This window comes from Ranitomeya imitator, chromosome 8, assembly GCF_032444005.1.
Source record: "Ranitomeya imitator isolate aRanImi1 chromosome 8, aRanImi1.pri, whole genome shotgun sequence".
Taxonomy (NCBI): Eukaryota; Metazoa; Chordata; class Amphibia; order Anura; family Dendrobatidae; genus Ranitomeya; species Ranitomeya imitator.
In genome coordinates this window covers 99,962,560-99,982,108 of record NC_091289.1, presented here as the reverse complement: position 1 = coordinate 99,982,108, position 19,549 = coordinate 99,962,560, and the positions used below count along the sequence as shown (strand labels likewise).

At 44.2% G+C, this 19,549-nt stretch overlaps 1 protein-coding gene across 2 annotated transcripts in view; it reads left to right on the top strand.

Annotated features, from left to right (window-relative positions):
* The window catches only part of LOC138647880 (L-selectin-like), a 463,506-nt gene that overhangs the window by 426,479 nt on the left and 17,478 nt on the right, over positions 1 to 19,549 (top strand). For both annotated transcript variants that reach the window (XM_069737217.1, XM_069737216.1), the window contains exon 9: positions 5,101 to 5,116. In XM_069737217.1, the coding sequence (XP_069593318.1) occupies positions 5,101 to 5,116 (16 nt within the window). The remainder of the gene's footprint in view (positions 1 to 5,100; positions 5,117 to 19,549) is intronic.

Genomic DNA, 19,549 nt, shown 5'->3' with positions numbered 1-19,549 from the left:
AGTTACTGGACCCGTAGGCCAGCATAACAACCGACAAACAGTTCTTGAGCACATACCATGTCCTTTTCCTTCACAAAACTTTGAAATAAGCAGTCCTCTCAGTTAGAACTGCAGATCAATGTCCATCCAAGACGATGTTCCAGAAAAACTGTGGCTCTTAGGCCTATACATTAACAGTTGCCCAACAGTCCATAGGCGTAATCCAGTTCATTCGGGTTCTACATGACCCCAGTCTCACTAGTTTGAAGACCTTGACACCGTGTGTCTAAGTTCCTTTTTAATAACAGGCCCATTTGGCCAACACCTCAGCAGCTCCTACAGTTTTGGAGCATAGTTCATACAGTTCTGACCTGGCTCAAATCTTTGGGTCAACTGTTTCCTTCATTCCCTATTTTGTGCACAACAGTCCCTTCAAGTTATACAGTTCATAAGACAGAAAGGTTTTGAGACCCTTAGTGGTTCACAGTACAGCAATTCAGCAGGGTGTTATACAAAATGAGTAAAACAATCTGGGAGAGGGAGAGACACTAAACTCATAAGCCGTCCTGGCCAACATTAGTTGGTATCTGGTTATTGCAGGGCCTCTGGCCATGGGGACATGGAACAGTTTGTTTTGGTGGTTCTTCTCCTATGCAATGGGCACCATGCAACCTTCTTTTCCTCTGGGACAAGTTTCTGGATTCAGGTGTAAGGTTTGGCCAGGACCGTAGTCATGGCCGAGGACCCTGGGGTCTTTGTGTCCTGGCCTCCCCTCACAGAAAAATAACATTCTTTGGTCAGCATACCTGTGTCTTCTCTCTCCTCACCAACAGGGACTCCTGCGCGGTGCTGGGGACTTACTGTAATTTACTTCACAAGAATTGAGATACAGTCCATTTCAAATGCACAACAAAAAACTTTACTCAATACACTTTGCAGGATATTCTTTTCAGAATCAGCATACAAGTCAGGCTCCATACAGTACACATCCTGCATCTTCCCTGTACTCAGTCCCACGTCCTTCAGTGCATTACGGGGTAATAATGCCTTAGGTGGTACCACAGCATTCTCCTTGTCCAGACTCACTACTTCTGGGTTTTTCCTCATCCGTTTCGTCCTAGATTTGAGAGTATCTGCCCATGCCGTGATCTGCCACATCTTGAACCACCTGCTCCCTGTACTTTCCCGGACCTCTTCCTTCCACTCCATACTGCAGTAGCCCTACTGCTGTATGCTGTCCTTCTGTCCCTATAGGACTCCACATGACTGTATTCTCCACTTGAAATGTTACGTGTCTGCTGGAGCGTCCTGGCCTTAGACCCAGTGTGGACACTTCGGGCGCCTAGGCCCTTCTGAACTTCCTAACTGTTGTGAATTCAGCTTTTGGGCTCCCTCCGGTGGTTGTAGAGGGTAATGCAGTTGTGCCTGGATTGCAGGAGTGGACATGTGTATCTACTAATTGCAGGACTGACTGGGGTATATAGCTTTGCAGGATCCTTTAGTCAGTGCCAGTTGTCCATTGTTCTTGAAGGATTCACTTCCCTGCTGGTCTCTCCAGTTTGCTGTGTTTTTCTATAAAGATAAGTCCTGGCTTTGTTTTTGCTGTCCACCTGCAGTGGACCTTATAGTTCTGTGCATTTTCATGCTTTTGTCTTGTCCAGCTTGGTCTGTGAAGGATTTTTTGCAGCCTAGCTATTTCTCTGGAGATGCAGATATACCCCCCATGTCTTTAGTCAGATGTGGTGATCCGTATTTTCTGCAGTGGATATTTTCTAGTGTTTTTATACTGACCGCATAGTACTCTGTTCTATTCTTTCTTTTTAGCTAGTATGGCCTCCTATGCTAAAATCTGATTTCATTTCTGCGTATGTTTTTTCCCTCTCCTCTCACAGTCAATATTTGTGGGGGGCTATCTATCCTTTGGGGATTTTCTCTGAGGCAAGATAGGTTTCATGTTTCTGTCTTTAGGGGTAGTTAGATCTTAGGCTGTGCCGAGGGGTCTAGGGAGTGTTAGGTACCCCCCACGGCTACTTTTAGTTGTGCTGCTAGGTTCAGGGTTTGTGGTCAGTACAGGGACCACCTTCTCCAGAGTACGTCTCCTGCTGCTCCAAGGCCACCAGTTCATAACACCTAACATGACACACTTGCTTACCACACAGCAGCCCCTCCTGCGTTTAACCATTTCCTTACACTAAGTAACTGAATATACTATAAATGCTATAGTGCCCCATCTAGTGGCCATAATTGGACACTACACTTTCCCTATTCTAAACATAGCATCACAAATATGCACATTGCACAGGAAATGGTAATTAGTGTAGCAGTACCAATACACATTAACTTATATTACACTACCACATATGATACCAGGACCTATTAAGGAGGAAAGGTAGGGCAGCAACATTATTCAATCCCCCTACACAGGCATCCTCATTATTTCACAATTCTTCCTTAGGTGGGTTTGAGGATTGTCTCCATCTGCTCCCTGGAGGCTGATTCCCAGGAGTTTCCGACATGTAGAAATGGGCGACAGTCCACTGTGTCACCTGTCAACTGCTTCCACATAAGAGGTGGGAGCCTCCAAAGACCTTTCAATCTCCCAAGTGTGGTGGCCCCTGGCTCAAGTCGACTCGAGAAGTCTCTCCCAGGTCCATTCATTTTGCAGGAAAGGTTCATCCTGGTCACTGCTTTCCTGGATCATGAACACAGTATACCACCGATGTCGCACCTCCATTTTAGGAAGGTGACCCTGGGCCCTGTCATCAGCTGCTGCAGTCTTTGTGGTAGGTGCTCTGTATCGACTCACATCTGCTTAAACTAAATATGGAAACTGGTTCCTAATTCCTTAATGAACTCTAATTCAAGCTAGGGGTCATGGGTGACTACCTTTCCCCGGGACACTAACTGTCTGTACCTTATGGCTTGTAGGCCCACTAGCATATCTCCTGGTCATGGCTTGCCTCCTTCTCTCCTCTGACCAGCCCAACCCGCTCAGTTCGCTTACTAGTAGCTGGATCCTGGATCTCCTGTTTGCAGGAACCCCAGTGATGAAGCCTGCAGCCTGGGCTCAGGCCTTGGTGGCTCTGTGAAGTCAGATGGTTCTGGACGACAGGCATCTGCTACCTTTACTGCCAGTCTGGCCTGCTCTGGTTCTTCTACACCTGCAGTTGCACCCACAGAGGTCTCGCTCGATTCTGAGATGATCTCACTCTGTTGTTCTCTCGCCGATTTACTACCAATGAATGGCATCTTTTTTTCTGGCTTCTGAGTCCCTTCATGGTTCCACCCTTTCTAGGTTGGAGCTACTTATGGCTCACCTGCCTGTTTTCTGGCAGTGTCTGCCCATTCTCCATTGACTTGCTGCAACAGACATGATTTCTTTGTCTTTCATCTTGCCTATTTTGGGCAGGTACTGCTCACCAGTGGCCAGACGCTCTGTACGATCCTCCTCCTGGCAGTTTCTCTTAGGGTACACTCCCGATAGGTGGGTCGATCTAACCATTTTTCGCCACTCACCGCCATTTTGTTATTGGTCTTCAGCACCATCTTTGCTTTTACTGAATCCTTACCCAAATCTGTCAAGTTTTATTAATGCATGGATCGATCCTATTGACTATGCCAAAAGTAAAGTGCGGCAGAGCAGCAGTTGTGACTAGCTGCTGTCCGGTTGCACTCTGGCACTTTACAGACAAGCGGTGTCCAAGTCCCAGTGTGTTGTAGGGTGTGGGGTGCATCACACACACTTGTAGGCTGCCTCTAGGCTTCTGTCCTCAGGAGCCACCAACTGATATATGACCAACTGGACATTACCAATAACGACGTACTTGAGGAATTCCTAGATTTTTAAAATTGTAACTAAAGTAATTTTACAGATAATAGCAAAAAAGTAAGCACTGATACGCATTCTAGGGTTAACCATTTCTTATCTTATATGCTAAACATATAATTATTATGCTATATAGTATCTTATGCTATCTTAAAGGGAATCTGTCACCTCAAATTGGCGGGCTATGTAAATGCCTAGTGTCCAGCCCGATGGGCTGTGTTTCGTCTTCTTTCCTCCACTCCATCCTTCCCCGCTGTCTGCAATATTTTCGGGAATTTGAGTAGGTGTCCTCCATAGTTCTCGTGTGCACACAGCGAAATACTTCCAGGACATGCGCAGTAATGCTTTTCGGCTTTGCCCGCAGTTGGGCAAAAGCATACTAAGCGTGTGCGAGGCAAGATTGTATTGCGCACGTGCGAACTATGGAGGACACCTACTCAAATTCCCAAAAATATTGCGGACAGCGGGGAAGGATAGGGTGCAGGAAAGAAGACGAAACACTGCCCATCGGACCGGACACAGGGCATTTACATAGCCCGCCAATTTGAGGTGACAGATTCCCTTTAAACTTTACTACCATTATGCATTAACACCTTATATACTGTACATTACCATAATACAGTACATTAGACACAAGTTACTTTTTCATATAAAAATGCACAACGGTATTCACAAAGCAAGTCGGTTGTCTTCAGCAGCAGAAACAGGTTCAGACAGTCCACAATCCTACAATGTATTTTAAAAGTGTAGCTATCCAATGCAAAGTGTCATGTGTGAGAAAGAGGAAAATAAGACCATGTCAAGTCTGTCCCAATATTGCTGTGTAAGAACTGCGACCCCACACATAATGCCAATGATCGCTTCCTCAGGGAACGATTCCTCAGTAGCACAGTTGCCTGCCACTTAGCTTAAATGACAGGTATTGTCCAGAGGTGCTAATTTACATTTAAATTCTATAAAATTAATACCACAAGAAGAAAGAGATGTAGGGAGAGCGATACATGGTAAAATTTATTGTAACAATGTGTTTCGGAAGAGGTTAGTTGGCCACCAGATATGTGCAACACAGTTCAATAAATTCTAGACAAGTGGGTCTCACACTTCTAAATCATCTTGCTTTTCCCATTGTTTTTTCCTGAATATAATTTCATGAGATTTCCCACAAAGACACAAGCATGCTTGGTGTCTTCTGCCAGCTATCGACAAGACTCTTTTTCCCATATATTAAATGTAAATAGAAAGTTTTCAAAAGCTTTAGCATTATAGAAATAATGCACTTTCTTCTTCTCTTTTAGATAAAAAGAAAGCAAGGTAAGGTTTTATGTTTCATGTTGATTTTTTCTTTAAACCCTTAAGGAACAAGTTACATTTGAGCCTATTGACAAAGCCCTATTTTTTTAATCCTGATCTGTGTCATTTTATGAGGTTAGGAGTTTGAACTCTGGAATGCTTCTACATATCCCAGTGATTGAGATTGTTTTTTTCGTGACATACTGTACTTTATGTGAATGGTAAATTTAGGTCAATAAAACTTGTATCTATTTATGAAAATAATCATAAATTTAGAACATTTAGAAAATGTTTCTGACTTTAAATTTGTATGCACTAATAGCAGATTTCAAACAAAATGGTTAATAAATGACATTTCCCATGTTTCTACTTTTGGACTGCAAGATTTTTTCAGCCATCTTTAATTTTCTTTTTAGAAGGGATAAAGTTTAGCAGCAAATTTCCATTTTTCGTGAATACTTCCAAATTTTATTTGTTAAACAGAACTTTTCTGATTTGAAGTGACTTTGAGTGGTACATTTATTAAAAAGCAAAACAAAGCTGATTTTAAAAACTGCAGCCCTTAATGTATTCAAAACTTCTACCAGAATATTTCAGTCTTTCAGTGCCTTTCAGAAATTCACACAAAGTTTAAAAACAAATGAAAATTTATATTTTTTTCCACTAAAATATTGCTTTAACCCTAAACTTTTTATTGCCACAAAGGGTAATAGGCAATAATTAGTCCCACAATGTATTACGCAATTTCTCAGAAATTCAGCAAAACCCCTTATGGGGTCAAAAGTGAATGTTTTAGTAACAGGCAGTGCTTGGAAAATCAGATGCACCATTTTTTTTGGAGAGAAATTTTGATTGGAATATATAGCATGACTCCCCTTCCCAAATGATTACATTTTGAAATCTATACACCTCAAGGAATTCAAGTAGCAATCATTTAGAATAAAACAGATGCTTCACAAAAGTTTACACCATTGGAATATAAAAATGAAAAATGAAATTATTTACGTAAAAATTATGCTTTAGCTTAAAATGTTCCTTTTCCTTTTCATAAAGGTAATAGGAGAAGATGGACCCCAAATTTGTACAAAATTTCTCCAGAATGTGGCCCATATGTCGTCCAAAGTTTCAGTTATTCCTCACAGTTACCAAATAACAAATAATATCAGCAACTGTTACTGAAGAAAGTGAACACTACCAAAACCAATATACCAATAATATCACCTAAAAGGATGAAATACTTCCAGACCATGACCCTATATTTTTACTACATAATGTCTGAATATAAGCACCATATCATCACTGAACGAAATCCACTATATCAAGACCAATGTACCGTATCTATAAAATCATATACAAGGTAAAAATATCGCCACAGTATGGCAGAGCATAATACCACCAAATAGTAACCAAATCATTCCACAAAGATCAATACTGAACATTAACAAAAATTACAGTGTTAACACCATTATTATCATCATCAGTGACTGTTATACTTATGAGCTTTGTATTGTGGATTCAGAGTTGGGCTGGTTAAATTTAAGTGGATTAGTGATATACAGATAATGTGAAAATACCATTACTACATGGAGAGTAGCCCTACAAATTGTAAAAAGACAGTGACTCTGACATGTATAGTGCCCATAAAATTAACCCCTTAGTGACAGAGCCAATTTGGTACTTAATGACCGAGCCAATTTTTGCAATTCTGACCACTGTCACTTTATGAGGTTATAACTCTGGAACGCTTCAACGGATCCCAGCTGATTCTGAGATTGTTTTTTCATGACATATTGTACTTCATCTCAGTGGTAACAATTCTTCAATATTACTTGCGATTATTTATGAAAAAAATGGAAATATGGCGAAAATTTTTAAAATTTTGCAATTTTCAAACTTTGTATTTTTATGCCCTTAAATCAGAGAGTTATGTCATGAAAAATAGTTAATAAATAACATTTCACACATGTCTACTTTACATCAGCACAATTTTGGAAACAAAATTTTTTTGTTAGGGAGTTATAAGGGTTAAAAGTTGACCAGCAATTTCTCATTTTTACAACACCTTTTTTTTTAGGGACCACTTCACATTTGAAGTCATTTTGAGGGGTCTATATGATAGAAAATAACCAAGTGTGACAACATTCCAAAAACGACACCCCTCAAGGTTCTCAAAACCACATTCAAGAAGTTTATTAACCCTTTACGTGCTTCACAGGAACTGAAACAATGTGGAAGGAAAAAATGAACATTTAACTTTTTTTTGCAAACATTTTAATTCAGAACCATTTTTTTTATTTTCACAAGTGTAAAAACAGAAATTTAACCATAAATTTTGTTATGCAATTTCTCCTGAATACGCCAATACCCCATATGTGGGGGTAAACCACTGTTTGGGCGCACCAAAGAACTTGGAAGTGAAGGAGCGCCGTTTGACTTTTTCAATGCAGAATTGGCTGGAATTGAGATCGGACGCCATGTCACGTTTAGAGAGCCCCTGATGTGCCTAAACAGTGGAAACCCCCCACAATTGACACCATTTTGTAAACTAGACCCCTTAAGGAACTTATCTAGATGTGTGTTGAGCACTTTGAACCCCCAAGAGCTTCACAGAAGTTTATAACGTAGAGCTGTGAAAATAAAAAATCGCATTTGTTTACACAAAAATGATCTTTTCGCCCACAAATTCTTATTTTCACAAGGGTAACAGGAGAAATTAGACCACAAAAGTTTTAGTGCGATTTCTCCTGAATACGCCAATACCCGATATGTGGGGGTAAACCACTGTTTGGGCGCACCGCAGAGCTTGGAAGTGAAGGAGCGCCGTTTTACTTTTTCAATGTTGAATTGGCAGGAATTGAGATTGGACGCCATGTCGCGTTTGGAGAGCCCCTGATGTGCCTAAACAGTGTAAACCCCCACAAGTGACACCATTTTGGAAACTAGACCCCCTCATGGAACTTATCTAGATGTGTGGTGAGAACTTTGAATGCCCAAGTGCTTCACAGAAGTTTAGAATGCAGAGTCGTGAAAATAAAAAATATTTTTTTTCCACAAAAAAGATTTTTTAGCCCCCAAGTTTTTATTTTCACAAGGGTAACAAGAGAAATCGGACCCCAAATGTTGTTGTCCAATTTGTCCTGAGTATGCTAGTACCCCATATGTGGGGGTAAACCACTGTTTGGGCGCACGGCAGAGCTCGGAAGGAAGGAGCGCCGTTTTGGAATGCAGACTTTGATAGAATGGTCTGCGGGCGTTATGTTGCGTTTGCAGAGCCCCTGATGTACCTAAACAGTAGAAACCCTCCACAAGTGACCCCATTTTGGAAACTAGACCCCCAAGGAACTTATCTAGATGTGTGGTGAGAACTTTGAATGCCCAAGTGTTTCACAGAAGTTCAGAATGCAGAGTCGTGAAAATAAAAAAATTATTTTTTTTGCACAAAAAAGATTTTGTAGCCCCCAAGTTTTTATTTTCACAAGGGTAATAGGAGAAATTGGACCACTAACGTTGTTGTCCAATTTATCCCGAGTACGCTGATTCCCCATATGTGGGGTAAACCACTGTTTGGGCGCACGGCAGAGCTCGGAAGGGAAGGAGCGCCGTTTTGGAATGCAGACTTAGATAGAATGGTCTGTGGGCATTATGTTGCATTTGCAGAGCCCCTGATGTACCTAAACAGTAGTAACCCCCCACAAGTGACCCCGCTTTGGAAACTAGACCCCCCAAGAAACTCATCTAGATGTGTGGTGAGAACTTTGAATGCCCAAGTGCTTCACAGAAGTTTAGAATGCAGAGTCGTGAAAATAAAAAAATATTTTTTGTTTCCACAAAAAAGATTTTGTAGCCCAAGTTTTTATTTTCACAAGGGTAACAGGAGAAATTGGACCCCAAAAGTTGTTGTCCAATTTATCCCAAGTACGCTGCTGCCCCATATGTGGGGGTAACCCAGTGTTTGGGCGCACGGCAGAGCTCAGAAGGGAGGGAGCACCATTTGACTTTTTGAGCGCAAAATCGGCTGTCGTGTTTGGAGACCCCCTGATGTACCTAAACAGTGGAAACCCCCCAATTCTAGCTCCAACCCTAACCCAACAGACCCCTAACCCTAATCCCAACCCGATCCATAATTCTAATCACTAACCCTAACGATAATCACAACCCTTACCCCAAAACAACCCTAATGTCAACCCTAACCATAACCCTAATCAAAACCCTAAATCCAACACACCCCTAATCCTAATCTCAACCCTAACCTCAAACCTAACCCTAATCACAATACACCCCTAATCACAACCCTAACCTTAACCCTAATCCCAAACCTAACCCTAATCCCAAGCGTAACCCTAATGCCAACCCTGACCCTAATACCAACCCTAATCCAAACCCTAACTCTAATCCCAACTCTAACCCTAACTTTAGCCCCAACCCTAGCCCTAACTTTAGCCCCAACCCTAACCCTATCCCTAAGGCTACTTTCACACTTGCGTTGTTTGGCATCCATCGCAATCCATCGTTTTGGACAAAAAACGGATCCTGCAAATGTGCCCGCAGGATGCGTTTTTTGCCCATAGACTTGTATTGCCGACGGATCGTGACGGATGGCCACACGTTGCGTCCGTCGTGCACTGGATCAGTTGTGTTTTGGCGGACCATCGGCACAAAAAACGTTCAATGTAATGTTTTTTTGTACGTCGCGTCCGCCATTTCTGACTGCGCATGCGTGGTCGTAACTCTGCCCCCTCCTCCCCAGGACATAGATTGGGCAGCGGATGCGTTGAAAAACTACATCCGCTGCCCATGTTGTGCACAATTTTCACAACGTGCGTCGGTATGTCGGGCCGACGCATTGCGACGGCCCCGTACTGACGTAAGTGTGAGAGAAGCCTAACCCTAAATTTAGCCCCAACCCTAACCCTAAATTTAGCCCCAACCCTAACCCTAAATTTAGCCCCAACCATAACCCTAAATTTAGCCCCAACCCTAACCCTGAATTTAGCCCCAACCCTAACCCTAAATTTAGCCCGAACCCTAACCCTAGCCCTAACCCTAACCCTAACCCTAGCCCTAACCCTATCCCTAACCCTAGCCCTAACCCTAACTCTAGCCCTAACCCTAACCCTAATTTTAGCCCCAACTGCTCTTCTCCTGCCGGCCGGCAGATGGCGATAGATGGCGGGCGCACTGCGCATGCGCCCGCCATTTTCTTTTCCCCAGCAGCCAGGACGAGCAGCAGGAGGACCCAGGGACACCGGAGAAGTATGATAGGGTCCCCGAATCCCCCTATTTCTCTGTTCTCTGATGTCGATCACATCAGAGGACAGAGAATTACACTTTGCTTCTTTTTTTTTTTGCGGTCGCCGGTAAACAGTTAATTACCGGCGATCGCAAAACAGGGGTCGGTAAAACCGACCCCGATCATGTTCTTTGGGGTCTCGGCTACCCCCGGCAGCCGAGACCCCAAAGATTCTCCCGGTGCCGGACGGCGGGCGCACTGCGCATGCGCCCACCATTTTGAAGATGGTGGCGCCCATCGGGATCCACGAGGAGCACCGGGGGAGACAGGTAAGTATTGGGGGGCTACCTGGGACCCCATTTCTCTGTCCTCTGATGTGCGATCACATCGGAGGACAGAGAAATTAAAAAGAAATCGCTTTTTTTTGCGATCGCCGGTAAACGGTTAATTACTGGCGATCGCAAATGCGGGGTCGGTGAAAAAACCCCCGAATCATGTTCTCTGGGGTCTCGGCTACCCCCGGCAGCCGAGACCCCGGAGAAAATCCGACTCTGGGGGACGCTATTTACTTTTTTCACAGCGCCGTTAATTAACGGCGCTGTGGTTTAAGTACCCTTAGCGGCCGCCATTAAAAGGCGTATCGGCGGTCGTTAAGGGGTTAATCATGCCATAGGTATGGCACTTAGAAATAAATTCAGTATTCACCAAACCTCTGTTTCACATGATATGCATGCCATAAGCCGAGCAGCAAGTTATCTATTGATTTTACATGATGATGATATTGTGATATCCTGTGCCATAGGCCTGCATTTTCCAAGATAATGGCCTCTAGTTTCCTGTGTCCTATCAGGTGATGTGAAACAATACTTTGGGTAATCCTAAGGTCCTGTGTCTCATCACATTGGTAATCTGGTGCTTGCTTGAAAATCTTGTAACTAGAAAAGAATCTATCCATGAGTCCAGAAGTCCAGTGCTAGTGACACTACTAGTGGTCCAGCAGCACTTAACTTACAGTAGCGTCCTAAAGTTTTTCATTTTTTAAAAAGTGTGATTACTTTTGTCGGGTTGTTGTGATGCCATTTTCCTGGTGATTTTAGTAAATCGGAAGCAAATGCTTGTCAGTAGAGATGGGCAGATACCTGGATGTTCGGGTCCAGCAGGTTCGCCGAACAGTTACAAAAAGTTTGAGATCACGTACCAGAACAGTGCTTGAACCCAAACTCCAACCCAAACACTTGAACGGGGGGCCTGAACATCCAGTGTTTGCCACACAGTCATGTGCATGACAGTGTGGCAAACACTGCTTCTGATCGGCATTAAATCATCACCGCCAGTGAAACAGACGCGGTTCCTGTTGTGAATTCTGTGGCTGAGTTCACTTCTGTGGTCACAAGTGGTATTGCAGTCTCTGGGCTTCCTCCCTCAGGTGTTTTGGTGAGCTCGTTGGCTGCCTTGCTATTTAGCTCCACCTGAGTCTGTCTTCCTTGCTCCTTGTCAATGTTCCAGTGTTGGATCTGAGCTACTGCATCTTTCCTTGGGCCTGCTGCTCTGCTAGATAAGTGCTTCTAGTTTGTTTTCTGTTTTTTCTGTCCAGCTTGTTATTATCTTTTGCTGGAAGCTCTGAGAAGCAAAGGGGTGCACCGCCGTGCTGTTAGTTCGGCACGGTGGGTCTTTTTGCCCCTTTGCGTGGTTTTCGTTTTAGGGTTTTTTGTAGACTGCATAGTTCTCTTTGCTATCCTCGCTCTGTCTAGAATATCGGGCCTCACTTTGCTGAATCTACTTCATTCCTACGTTTGTCTTTTCATCTTGCTAACAGTCATTATATGTGGGGGCTGCCTATTCCTTTGGGGTATTTCTCTGAGGTAAGTCAGGCTTGTATTTCTATCTTCAGGCTAGTCAGCTCCTCAGGCAGTGCCGAGTTGCATAGGTAGTTGATAGGCGCAATCCACTGCTGCTTCCAGTTGTGTGAGGATAGATCAGGTACTGCAGTCTACAGAGATTCCACGTCTCAGAGCTCGTCCTATTGTTTTGGGTTATTGCCAGATCTCTGTATGTGCGCTGATTACTGCACGCTGTGTTGCCTGATTGCCAGCCATAACAGTACAAGGAGCCAGCCAATGATTTCCAATAGAGGGAAAAAAGAAATCCTGACATCATTTTTTTTTCTTAGCTCTGTCTTCAGTCTTTTTTTTCCCCTAGACATTAGAGTGCTTCAGGACACAGCTGTGGACATGGATATTCAGGCTCTGTGCTCCTCAATGGATAATCTCGTTGTAAATGTACAAAAGATTCAAGATACTATTGATCAGAAATCGATGCTAGAACCAAGAATTCCGATTCCTGATTTGTTTTTTGGTGACAGAACTAAGTTCCTGAGCTTCAGAAATAATTGTAAGCTATTTTTGGCCTTGAAACCTCATTCTTCTGGTAATCCTATTCAACAGGTTTTGATTATTATTTCTTTTTTGCGTGGCGACCCACAGGACTGGGCGTTTTCTCTTGCACCAGGAGATTCTGCATTGAGTAATGTTGATGCATTTTTCCAGGCGCTGGGATTGCTTTACGATGAGCCTAATTCAGTGGATCAAGCTGAGAAAAATCTGCTGGCTTTATGCCAGGGTCAGGATGATGTAGAAGTATATTGTCAGAAATTTAGAAAATGGTCAGTACTCACTCTGTGGAATGAATCTGCACTAGCGGCTTTGTTCAGAAAGGGTCTCTCTGAAGCTCTTAAGGATGTAATGGTGGGATTTCCTATGCCTGCTGGTTTGAATGAGTCTATGTCCTTGGCCATTCAGATCGGTCGTCGCTTGCGCGAGCGTAAATCTGTGCACCATCTGGCGGTATTGTCTGAGAGTAAGCCTGAGCCTATGCAGTGCGACAGGACTATGACTAAAGTAGAACGGCACGAACACAGACGTCTGAACAGACTGTGTTTCTATTGTGGTGATTCTACTCATGCTATTTCTAATTGTCCTAAACGCACTAGGCGGTTCGATAGCTCTGCCGTTATTGGTACTGTACAGTCCAAATTCCTTTTGTCCATTACCTTAATGTGCTCTTTGTCATCATATTCTGTCATGGCGTTTGTGGATTCAGGCGCTGCCCTGAATCTGATGGATTTGGATTATGCTAAACGTTGTGGATTTTTCTTGGAGCCTTTGCGGTGTCCTATTCCGTTGAGAGGAATTGATGCTACACCTCTGGCCAAGAATAAGCCTCAGTACTGGGCCCAGCTGACCATGTGCATGGCTCCTGCACATCAGGAAGTTATTCGCTTTTTGGTACTGCATAATTTGCATGATGTGGTCGTGTTGGGGTTGCCATGGCTACAAACCCATAATCCAGTATTGGATTGGAACTCTATGTCGGTAACCAGCTGGGGTTGTCAGGGAGTACATGGTGATGTTCCATTTTTGTCTATTTCGTCATCCATTCCTTCTGACATCCCAGAGTTCTTGTCGGACTTTCAGGATGTATTTGAAGAGTCCAAGTCTGATGCCCTTCCTCCGCATAGGAATTGTGATTGTGCTATCGATTTGATTCCTGGTAGTAAATTCCCTAAGGGTCGTTTATTTAATTTGTCCGTACCTGAACACACCGCTATGCGCAGTTATGTGAAGGAGTCCCTGGAGAAGGGACATATTCGCCCATCGTCGTCACCATTGGGAGCAGGGTTCTTTTTTGTAGCCAAGAAGGATGGTTCGCTAAGACCGTGTATTGATTACCGCCTTCTTAATAAGATCACTGTTAAGTTTCAGTATCCCTTGCCATTGATTTCTGACTTGTTTGCTCGGATTAAGGGGGCTAGTTGGTTTACTAAGATTGATCTTCGTGGTGCGTATAATCTGGTGAGAATCAGGCAGGGAGATGAATGGAAAACGGCATTTAATACGCCCGAGGGTCATTTTGAGTATCTGGTGATGCCGTTCGGACTTGCCAATGCTCCATCTGTTTTTCAGTCTTTTATGCATGACATTTTCCGTGAGTATCTGGATAAATTCTTGATTGTTTACTTGGATGACATTTTGATCTTCTCAGATGATTGGGAGTCTCATGTGAAGCAAGTCAGAATGGTTTTCCAGGTACTGCGTGCTAATTCCTTGTTCGTGAAGGGATCAAAGTGTCTCTTCGGTGTGCAGAAAGTTTCATTTTTGGGGTTCATCTTTTCCCCTTCTACTATCGAGATGGATCTGGTTAAGGTTCAGGCCATCCAGGATTGGACTCAGCCGACATCTCTAAAAAGTTTGCAGAAATTCCTGGGCTTTGCTAATTTTTATCGTCGCTTCATCTGTAATTTTTCTAGCATTGCCAGACCATTGACCGATTTGACCAAGAAGGGTGCTGATTTGGTTAATTGGTCTTCTGCTGCCGTGGAAGCTTTTCAGGAGTTGAAGCGTCGTTTTTGCTGTGCCCCTGTGTTGTGTCAACCTAATGTTTCTCTTCCGTTCCAGGTCGAGGTTGATGCTTCTGAGATTGGTGCAGGGGCGGTTTTGTCACAGAGAGGTTCTGGTTGCTCAGTGTTCAAACCATGTGCTTTCTTTTCCAGGAAATTTTCTGCTGCTGAGCGTAATTATGATGTGGGCAACCGAGAGTTGCTGGCCATGAAGTGGGCATTCGAGGAGTGGCGTCATTGGCTTGAGGGTGCTAAGCATCGCGTGGTGGTTTTGACTGATCATAAGAACCTTACTTATCTTGAGTCTGCCAAGCGCTTGAATCCTAGACAGGCCCGTTGGTCGTTATTTTTTGCTCGTTTTGATTTTGTGATTTCATACCTTCCGGGCTCTAAAAATGTGAAGGCGGATGCTCTGTCTAGGAGTTTTGTGCCCGACTCTCCGGGGTTATCTGAGCCGGCGAGTATCCTCAAGGAAGGAGTCATTGTGTCTGCCATCTCCCCTGATTTGCGGAGAGTGTTGCAGAAATTTCAGGCTAATAAACCTGATCGTTGTCCGGCCGAGAAACTGTTCGTCCCTGATAGGTGGACTAGTAAAGTTATCTCTGAACTTCATTGTTCGGTGCTGGCCGGTCATCCAGGAATCTTTGGTACCAGGGAGTTGGTTGCTAGATCCTTCTGGTGGCCATCTCTGTCACGGGATGTGCGTGCTTTTGTGCAGTCCTGTGGAATTTGTGCTAGGGCTAAGCCCTGCTGTTCACGTGCCAGTGGGTTGCTTTTGCCCTTGCCGGTCCCGAAGAGGCCTTGGACACATATTTCGATGGATTTCATTTCTGACCTTCCCGTTTCTCAAAAGATGTCTGTCATTTGGGTGGTCTGTGATCGCTTTTCTAAAATGGTCCATCTGGTGCCCTTGGTTAAATTGCCTTCCTCCTCTGATTTGGTGCCTTTGTTCTTCCAGCATGTGGTTCGTTTACATGGCATTCCTGAGAATATTGTTTCTGACAGAGGTTCCCAGTTTGTCTCGAGGTTCTGGCGAGCCTTTTGTGGTAGGATGGGCATTGACCTATCTTTTTCCTCGGCCTTCCATCCTCAGACTAATGGCCAGACCGAACGAACCAATCAGACCTTGGAGAAATATCTGAGATGTTTTGTTTCCGCTGACCAGGATGATTGGGTGTCATTTTTGCCGTTGGCTGAGTTCGCCCTTAATAATCGGGCCAGCTCGGCTACCTTGGTCTCTCCATTTTTCTGCAATTCTGGGTTCCATCCTCGTTTCTCTTCAGGACAGGTTGAGTCTTCAGACTGTCCTGGTGTGGATTGTGTGGTGGACAGGTTGCAGCAGATCTGGACTCAGGTAGTGGACAATTTGACCTTGTCCCAGGAGAAGGCTCAGCTTTTCGCTAATCGCAGACGCCGTGTGGGACCCCGACTTCGTGTTGGGGATCTGGTTTGGTTATCTTCTCGTCATATACCTATGAAGGTTTCCTCTCCTAAATTTAAACCTCGTTTTATTGGTCCGTATAGGATTTCTGAGATTCTCAATCCGGTGTCTTTTCGTCTGATCCTCCCAGACTCCTTTTCCATACATAATGTATTCCATAGGTCGTTGTTGAGGAGATACGTGGCACCTATGGTTCCATCTGTGGAGCCTCCTGCCCCTGTTTTGGTGGAGGGGGAATTGGAGTATATTGTGGAGAAGATTTTGGATTCTCGTGTCTCTAGACGGAAACTCCAGTATCTGGTCAAATGGAAGGGTTATGCTCAGGAAGATAATTCCTGGGTTTTTGCCTCTGATGTCCATGCCCCAGATCTTGTTCGTGCCTTTCATGTGGCTCATCCTGGTCGGCCTGGGGGTTCTGGTGAGGGTTCGGTGACCCCTCCTCAAGGGGGGGGTACTGTTGTGAATTCTGTGGCTGAGTTCACTTCTGTGGTCACAAGTGGTATTGCAGTCTCTGGGCTTCCTCCCTCAGGTGTTTTGGTGAGCTCGTTGGCTGCCTTGCTATTTAGCTCCACCTGAGTCTGTCTTCCTTGCTCCTTGTCAATGTTCCAGTGTTGGATCTGAGCTACTGCATCTTTCCTTGGGCCTGCTGCTCTGCTAGATAAGTGCTTCTAGTTTGTTTTCTGTTTTTTCTGTCCAGCTTGTTATTATCTTTTGCTGGAAGCTCTGAGAAGCAAAGGGGTGCACCGCCGTGCTGTTAGTTCGGCACGGTGGGTCTTTTTGCCCCTTTGCGTGGTTTTCGTTTTAGGGTTTTTTGTAGACTGCATAGTTCTCTTTGCTATCCTCGCTCTGTCTAGAATATCGGGCCTCACTTTGCTGAATCTACTTCATTCCTACGTTTGTCTTTTCATCTTGCTAACAGTCATTATATGTGGGGGCTGCCTATTCCTTTGGGGTATTTCTCTGAGGTAAGTCAGGCTTGTATTTCTATCTTCAGGCTAGTCAGCTCCTCAGGCAGTGCCGAGTTGCATAGGTAGTTGATAGGCGCAATCCACTGCTGCTTCCAGTTGTGTGAGGATAGATCAGGTACTGCAGTCTACAGAGATTCCACATCTCAGAGCTCGTCCTATTGTTTTGGGTTATTGCCAGATCTCTGTATGTGCGCTGATTACTGCACGCTGTGTTGCCTGATTGCCAGCCATAACAGGTTCCCACGCTGTCAAAAGACAGTGTGAGTGCAAAGCTGTGATCAGAGGTATAAAGTTTACATCCGGTCACTGCTGTCAGCTGATGGGACTACTGCTGCTGCTAATAACAGTGAGAGCAGGAGCGGATGTATGGTGTATTCATCAGCTGGCGTTGCGCTGTAAATAAATAATTAACTGCAGTTCAAATTCACAGCATTGAAATTCTCCCAGTGAACTACGGTGAACTAGCCTCTGCACCGTGAGATGTTTTGTCACTGAAGGGAAACCACCACAGTTCATTGGCCTGGCTGGGAATGCATCTTCAGTGACGAGAGGTAACCTCGATGACATCACCGATGGTCACTGATTGTAAGGACTTGGACTGTATATCTGTTTCTAGTTGCTGTTTGCCCTCAGTTCAGTTACTTTTGCCCTTACCTAAGATGGAGTCATTGGCCTCACGGGGGCCATCTTGTTTCCTGTCAGATTTTCCATGTTCCTGTCTGTGGTGTATTTAAGGGAGCTCTGAATATATACTCATTGCTTGAGTATCTTGTTCCTGACTTGTGATCAAGCTGGAAGAACTGCTATCTTGCTGGTTTCTTCGTTACTTTGGATACCCCATCTGTCTCCGGTTCTACATCTCTTCATTGCAAAGACTTGTTTCCCTGGATCTGCTCTGCACCCGTCTCTGCTGCTGGACTGCTCCCTGCTAGGAGGCCTAGCCTGGTCTCCAGGTCTCTGGATCTCACATACTTGGACTTCCACGGTCTGTACACGTGCTTACTGCCTATCCAGCTCTGTCTGCTACTAACTTGCTGTGTCATAGCTGTTTACCTGCATATCATTATAAATATTCTTGAACTCTTAACCTATTGACTCTCGGCCTCTTTTCTGACCCATGATACTGATCTCCACTGCACTTAGCACTAAGTTTATTACATAATACTCAAGCCCAAAAAAAAAAATGGAGATCTCTGGGTCAGATTCTATGGAGGTGCGAATGAAAAAACTTTGCTCATTTGTCTCTGGACTTCATGTGGAGCTGCAGGCTATAAAAACTAAACTTGGGACATTAGAATCGCAAACTAATCACAATGCGAATGTAGCTGATACGTCTATTCAGGCCTTAGCGTCTCGACTTTCAAATGTGGAGATTACAGCTGCAAACATGGTATCTGCTCCAATCCCGGCTCCTGGTCCAGCTTTTCCTAAACTCCCACCATTCAGGTTTGGTGGTGAAAGAGAGAAATTTCGGGGGTTTTTGAATCAATGTCAGCTGTATTTCTCTGCACGTGCAGCCCAGTTTGCAACTGATCGGGATAAAGTGTTGACTATAATCATGTTGCTAACAAACAAAGCATTAGCCTGGGCTAATCCACTGATTGAGACTAATGATGTGTGCTTGAATTCCCTGAAAGACTTTACTGCAGCAATGTGTCAGATGTTTGATGACCCTAATCGGAGTATCACAGCTGAAACCGCATTACTGACACTACGTCAGGGGAAGCGTCCTGTTGTGGAATACGCAATGGAGTTTCGGAAATGGGTGCTGGATACAACATGGTGCGATTCAGCGAAATATGCAGTGTTCAGGAGAGGTTTATCTGCTTCCATCAAAGATGAACTAGCTCGAGGTGAATCACCTACTAACTTGGCTGACTTTATACATCATTGCATTCGGATTGATATTCGTCTTACCGAACGTCGCCAAGAAAAATGGGCTGATGCTAATCGTAATAACTTTATGCCTTTTCCATCCACCAAGGAAACGCTGACTAAGACTTTATCTCAGACAGAGCTGGAACCTATGCAGATTGACGCAGTACGGAGGAAACCCATCGATGCACGTAAAGCATATCGCTTTAAAAAGAATTTATGTTTTTACTGCGGTAAATCGGGTCATTATATTTCAGAGTGCCCCGGGAAAAATCGCAAGTCCGCAGCTGCGGTAACTGGACTTGATTTTTCGGATTTATCTTCAGTGTGTTCTCTTCCGCACAGACAGGAAATATCTGCTGAAAACTTTGATTTTCCTGATGACTCATCAGTAACATCATCACCTGTGGACATAGCTTTACTTTTCGTTAGTTCTACCACAGCGAGGAGGGATTCGCTCTGTTGCATTTCCATCAAAATTCAGGTGTGTTCCTGCTGGATCACCTGCTCCGCCATGATAGATTCTGGAGCTTGCAGCAATCTT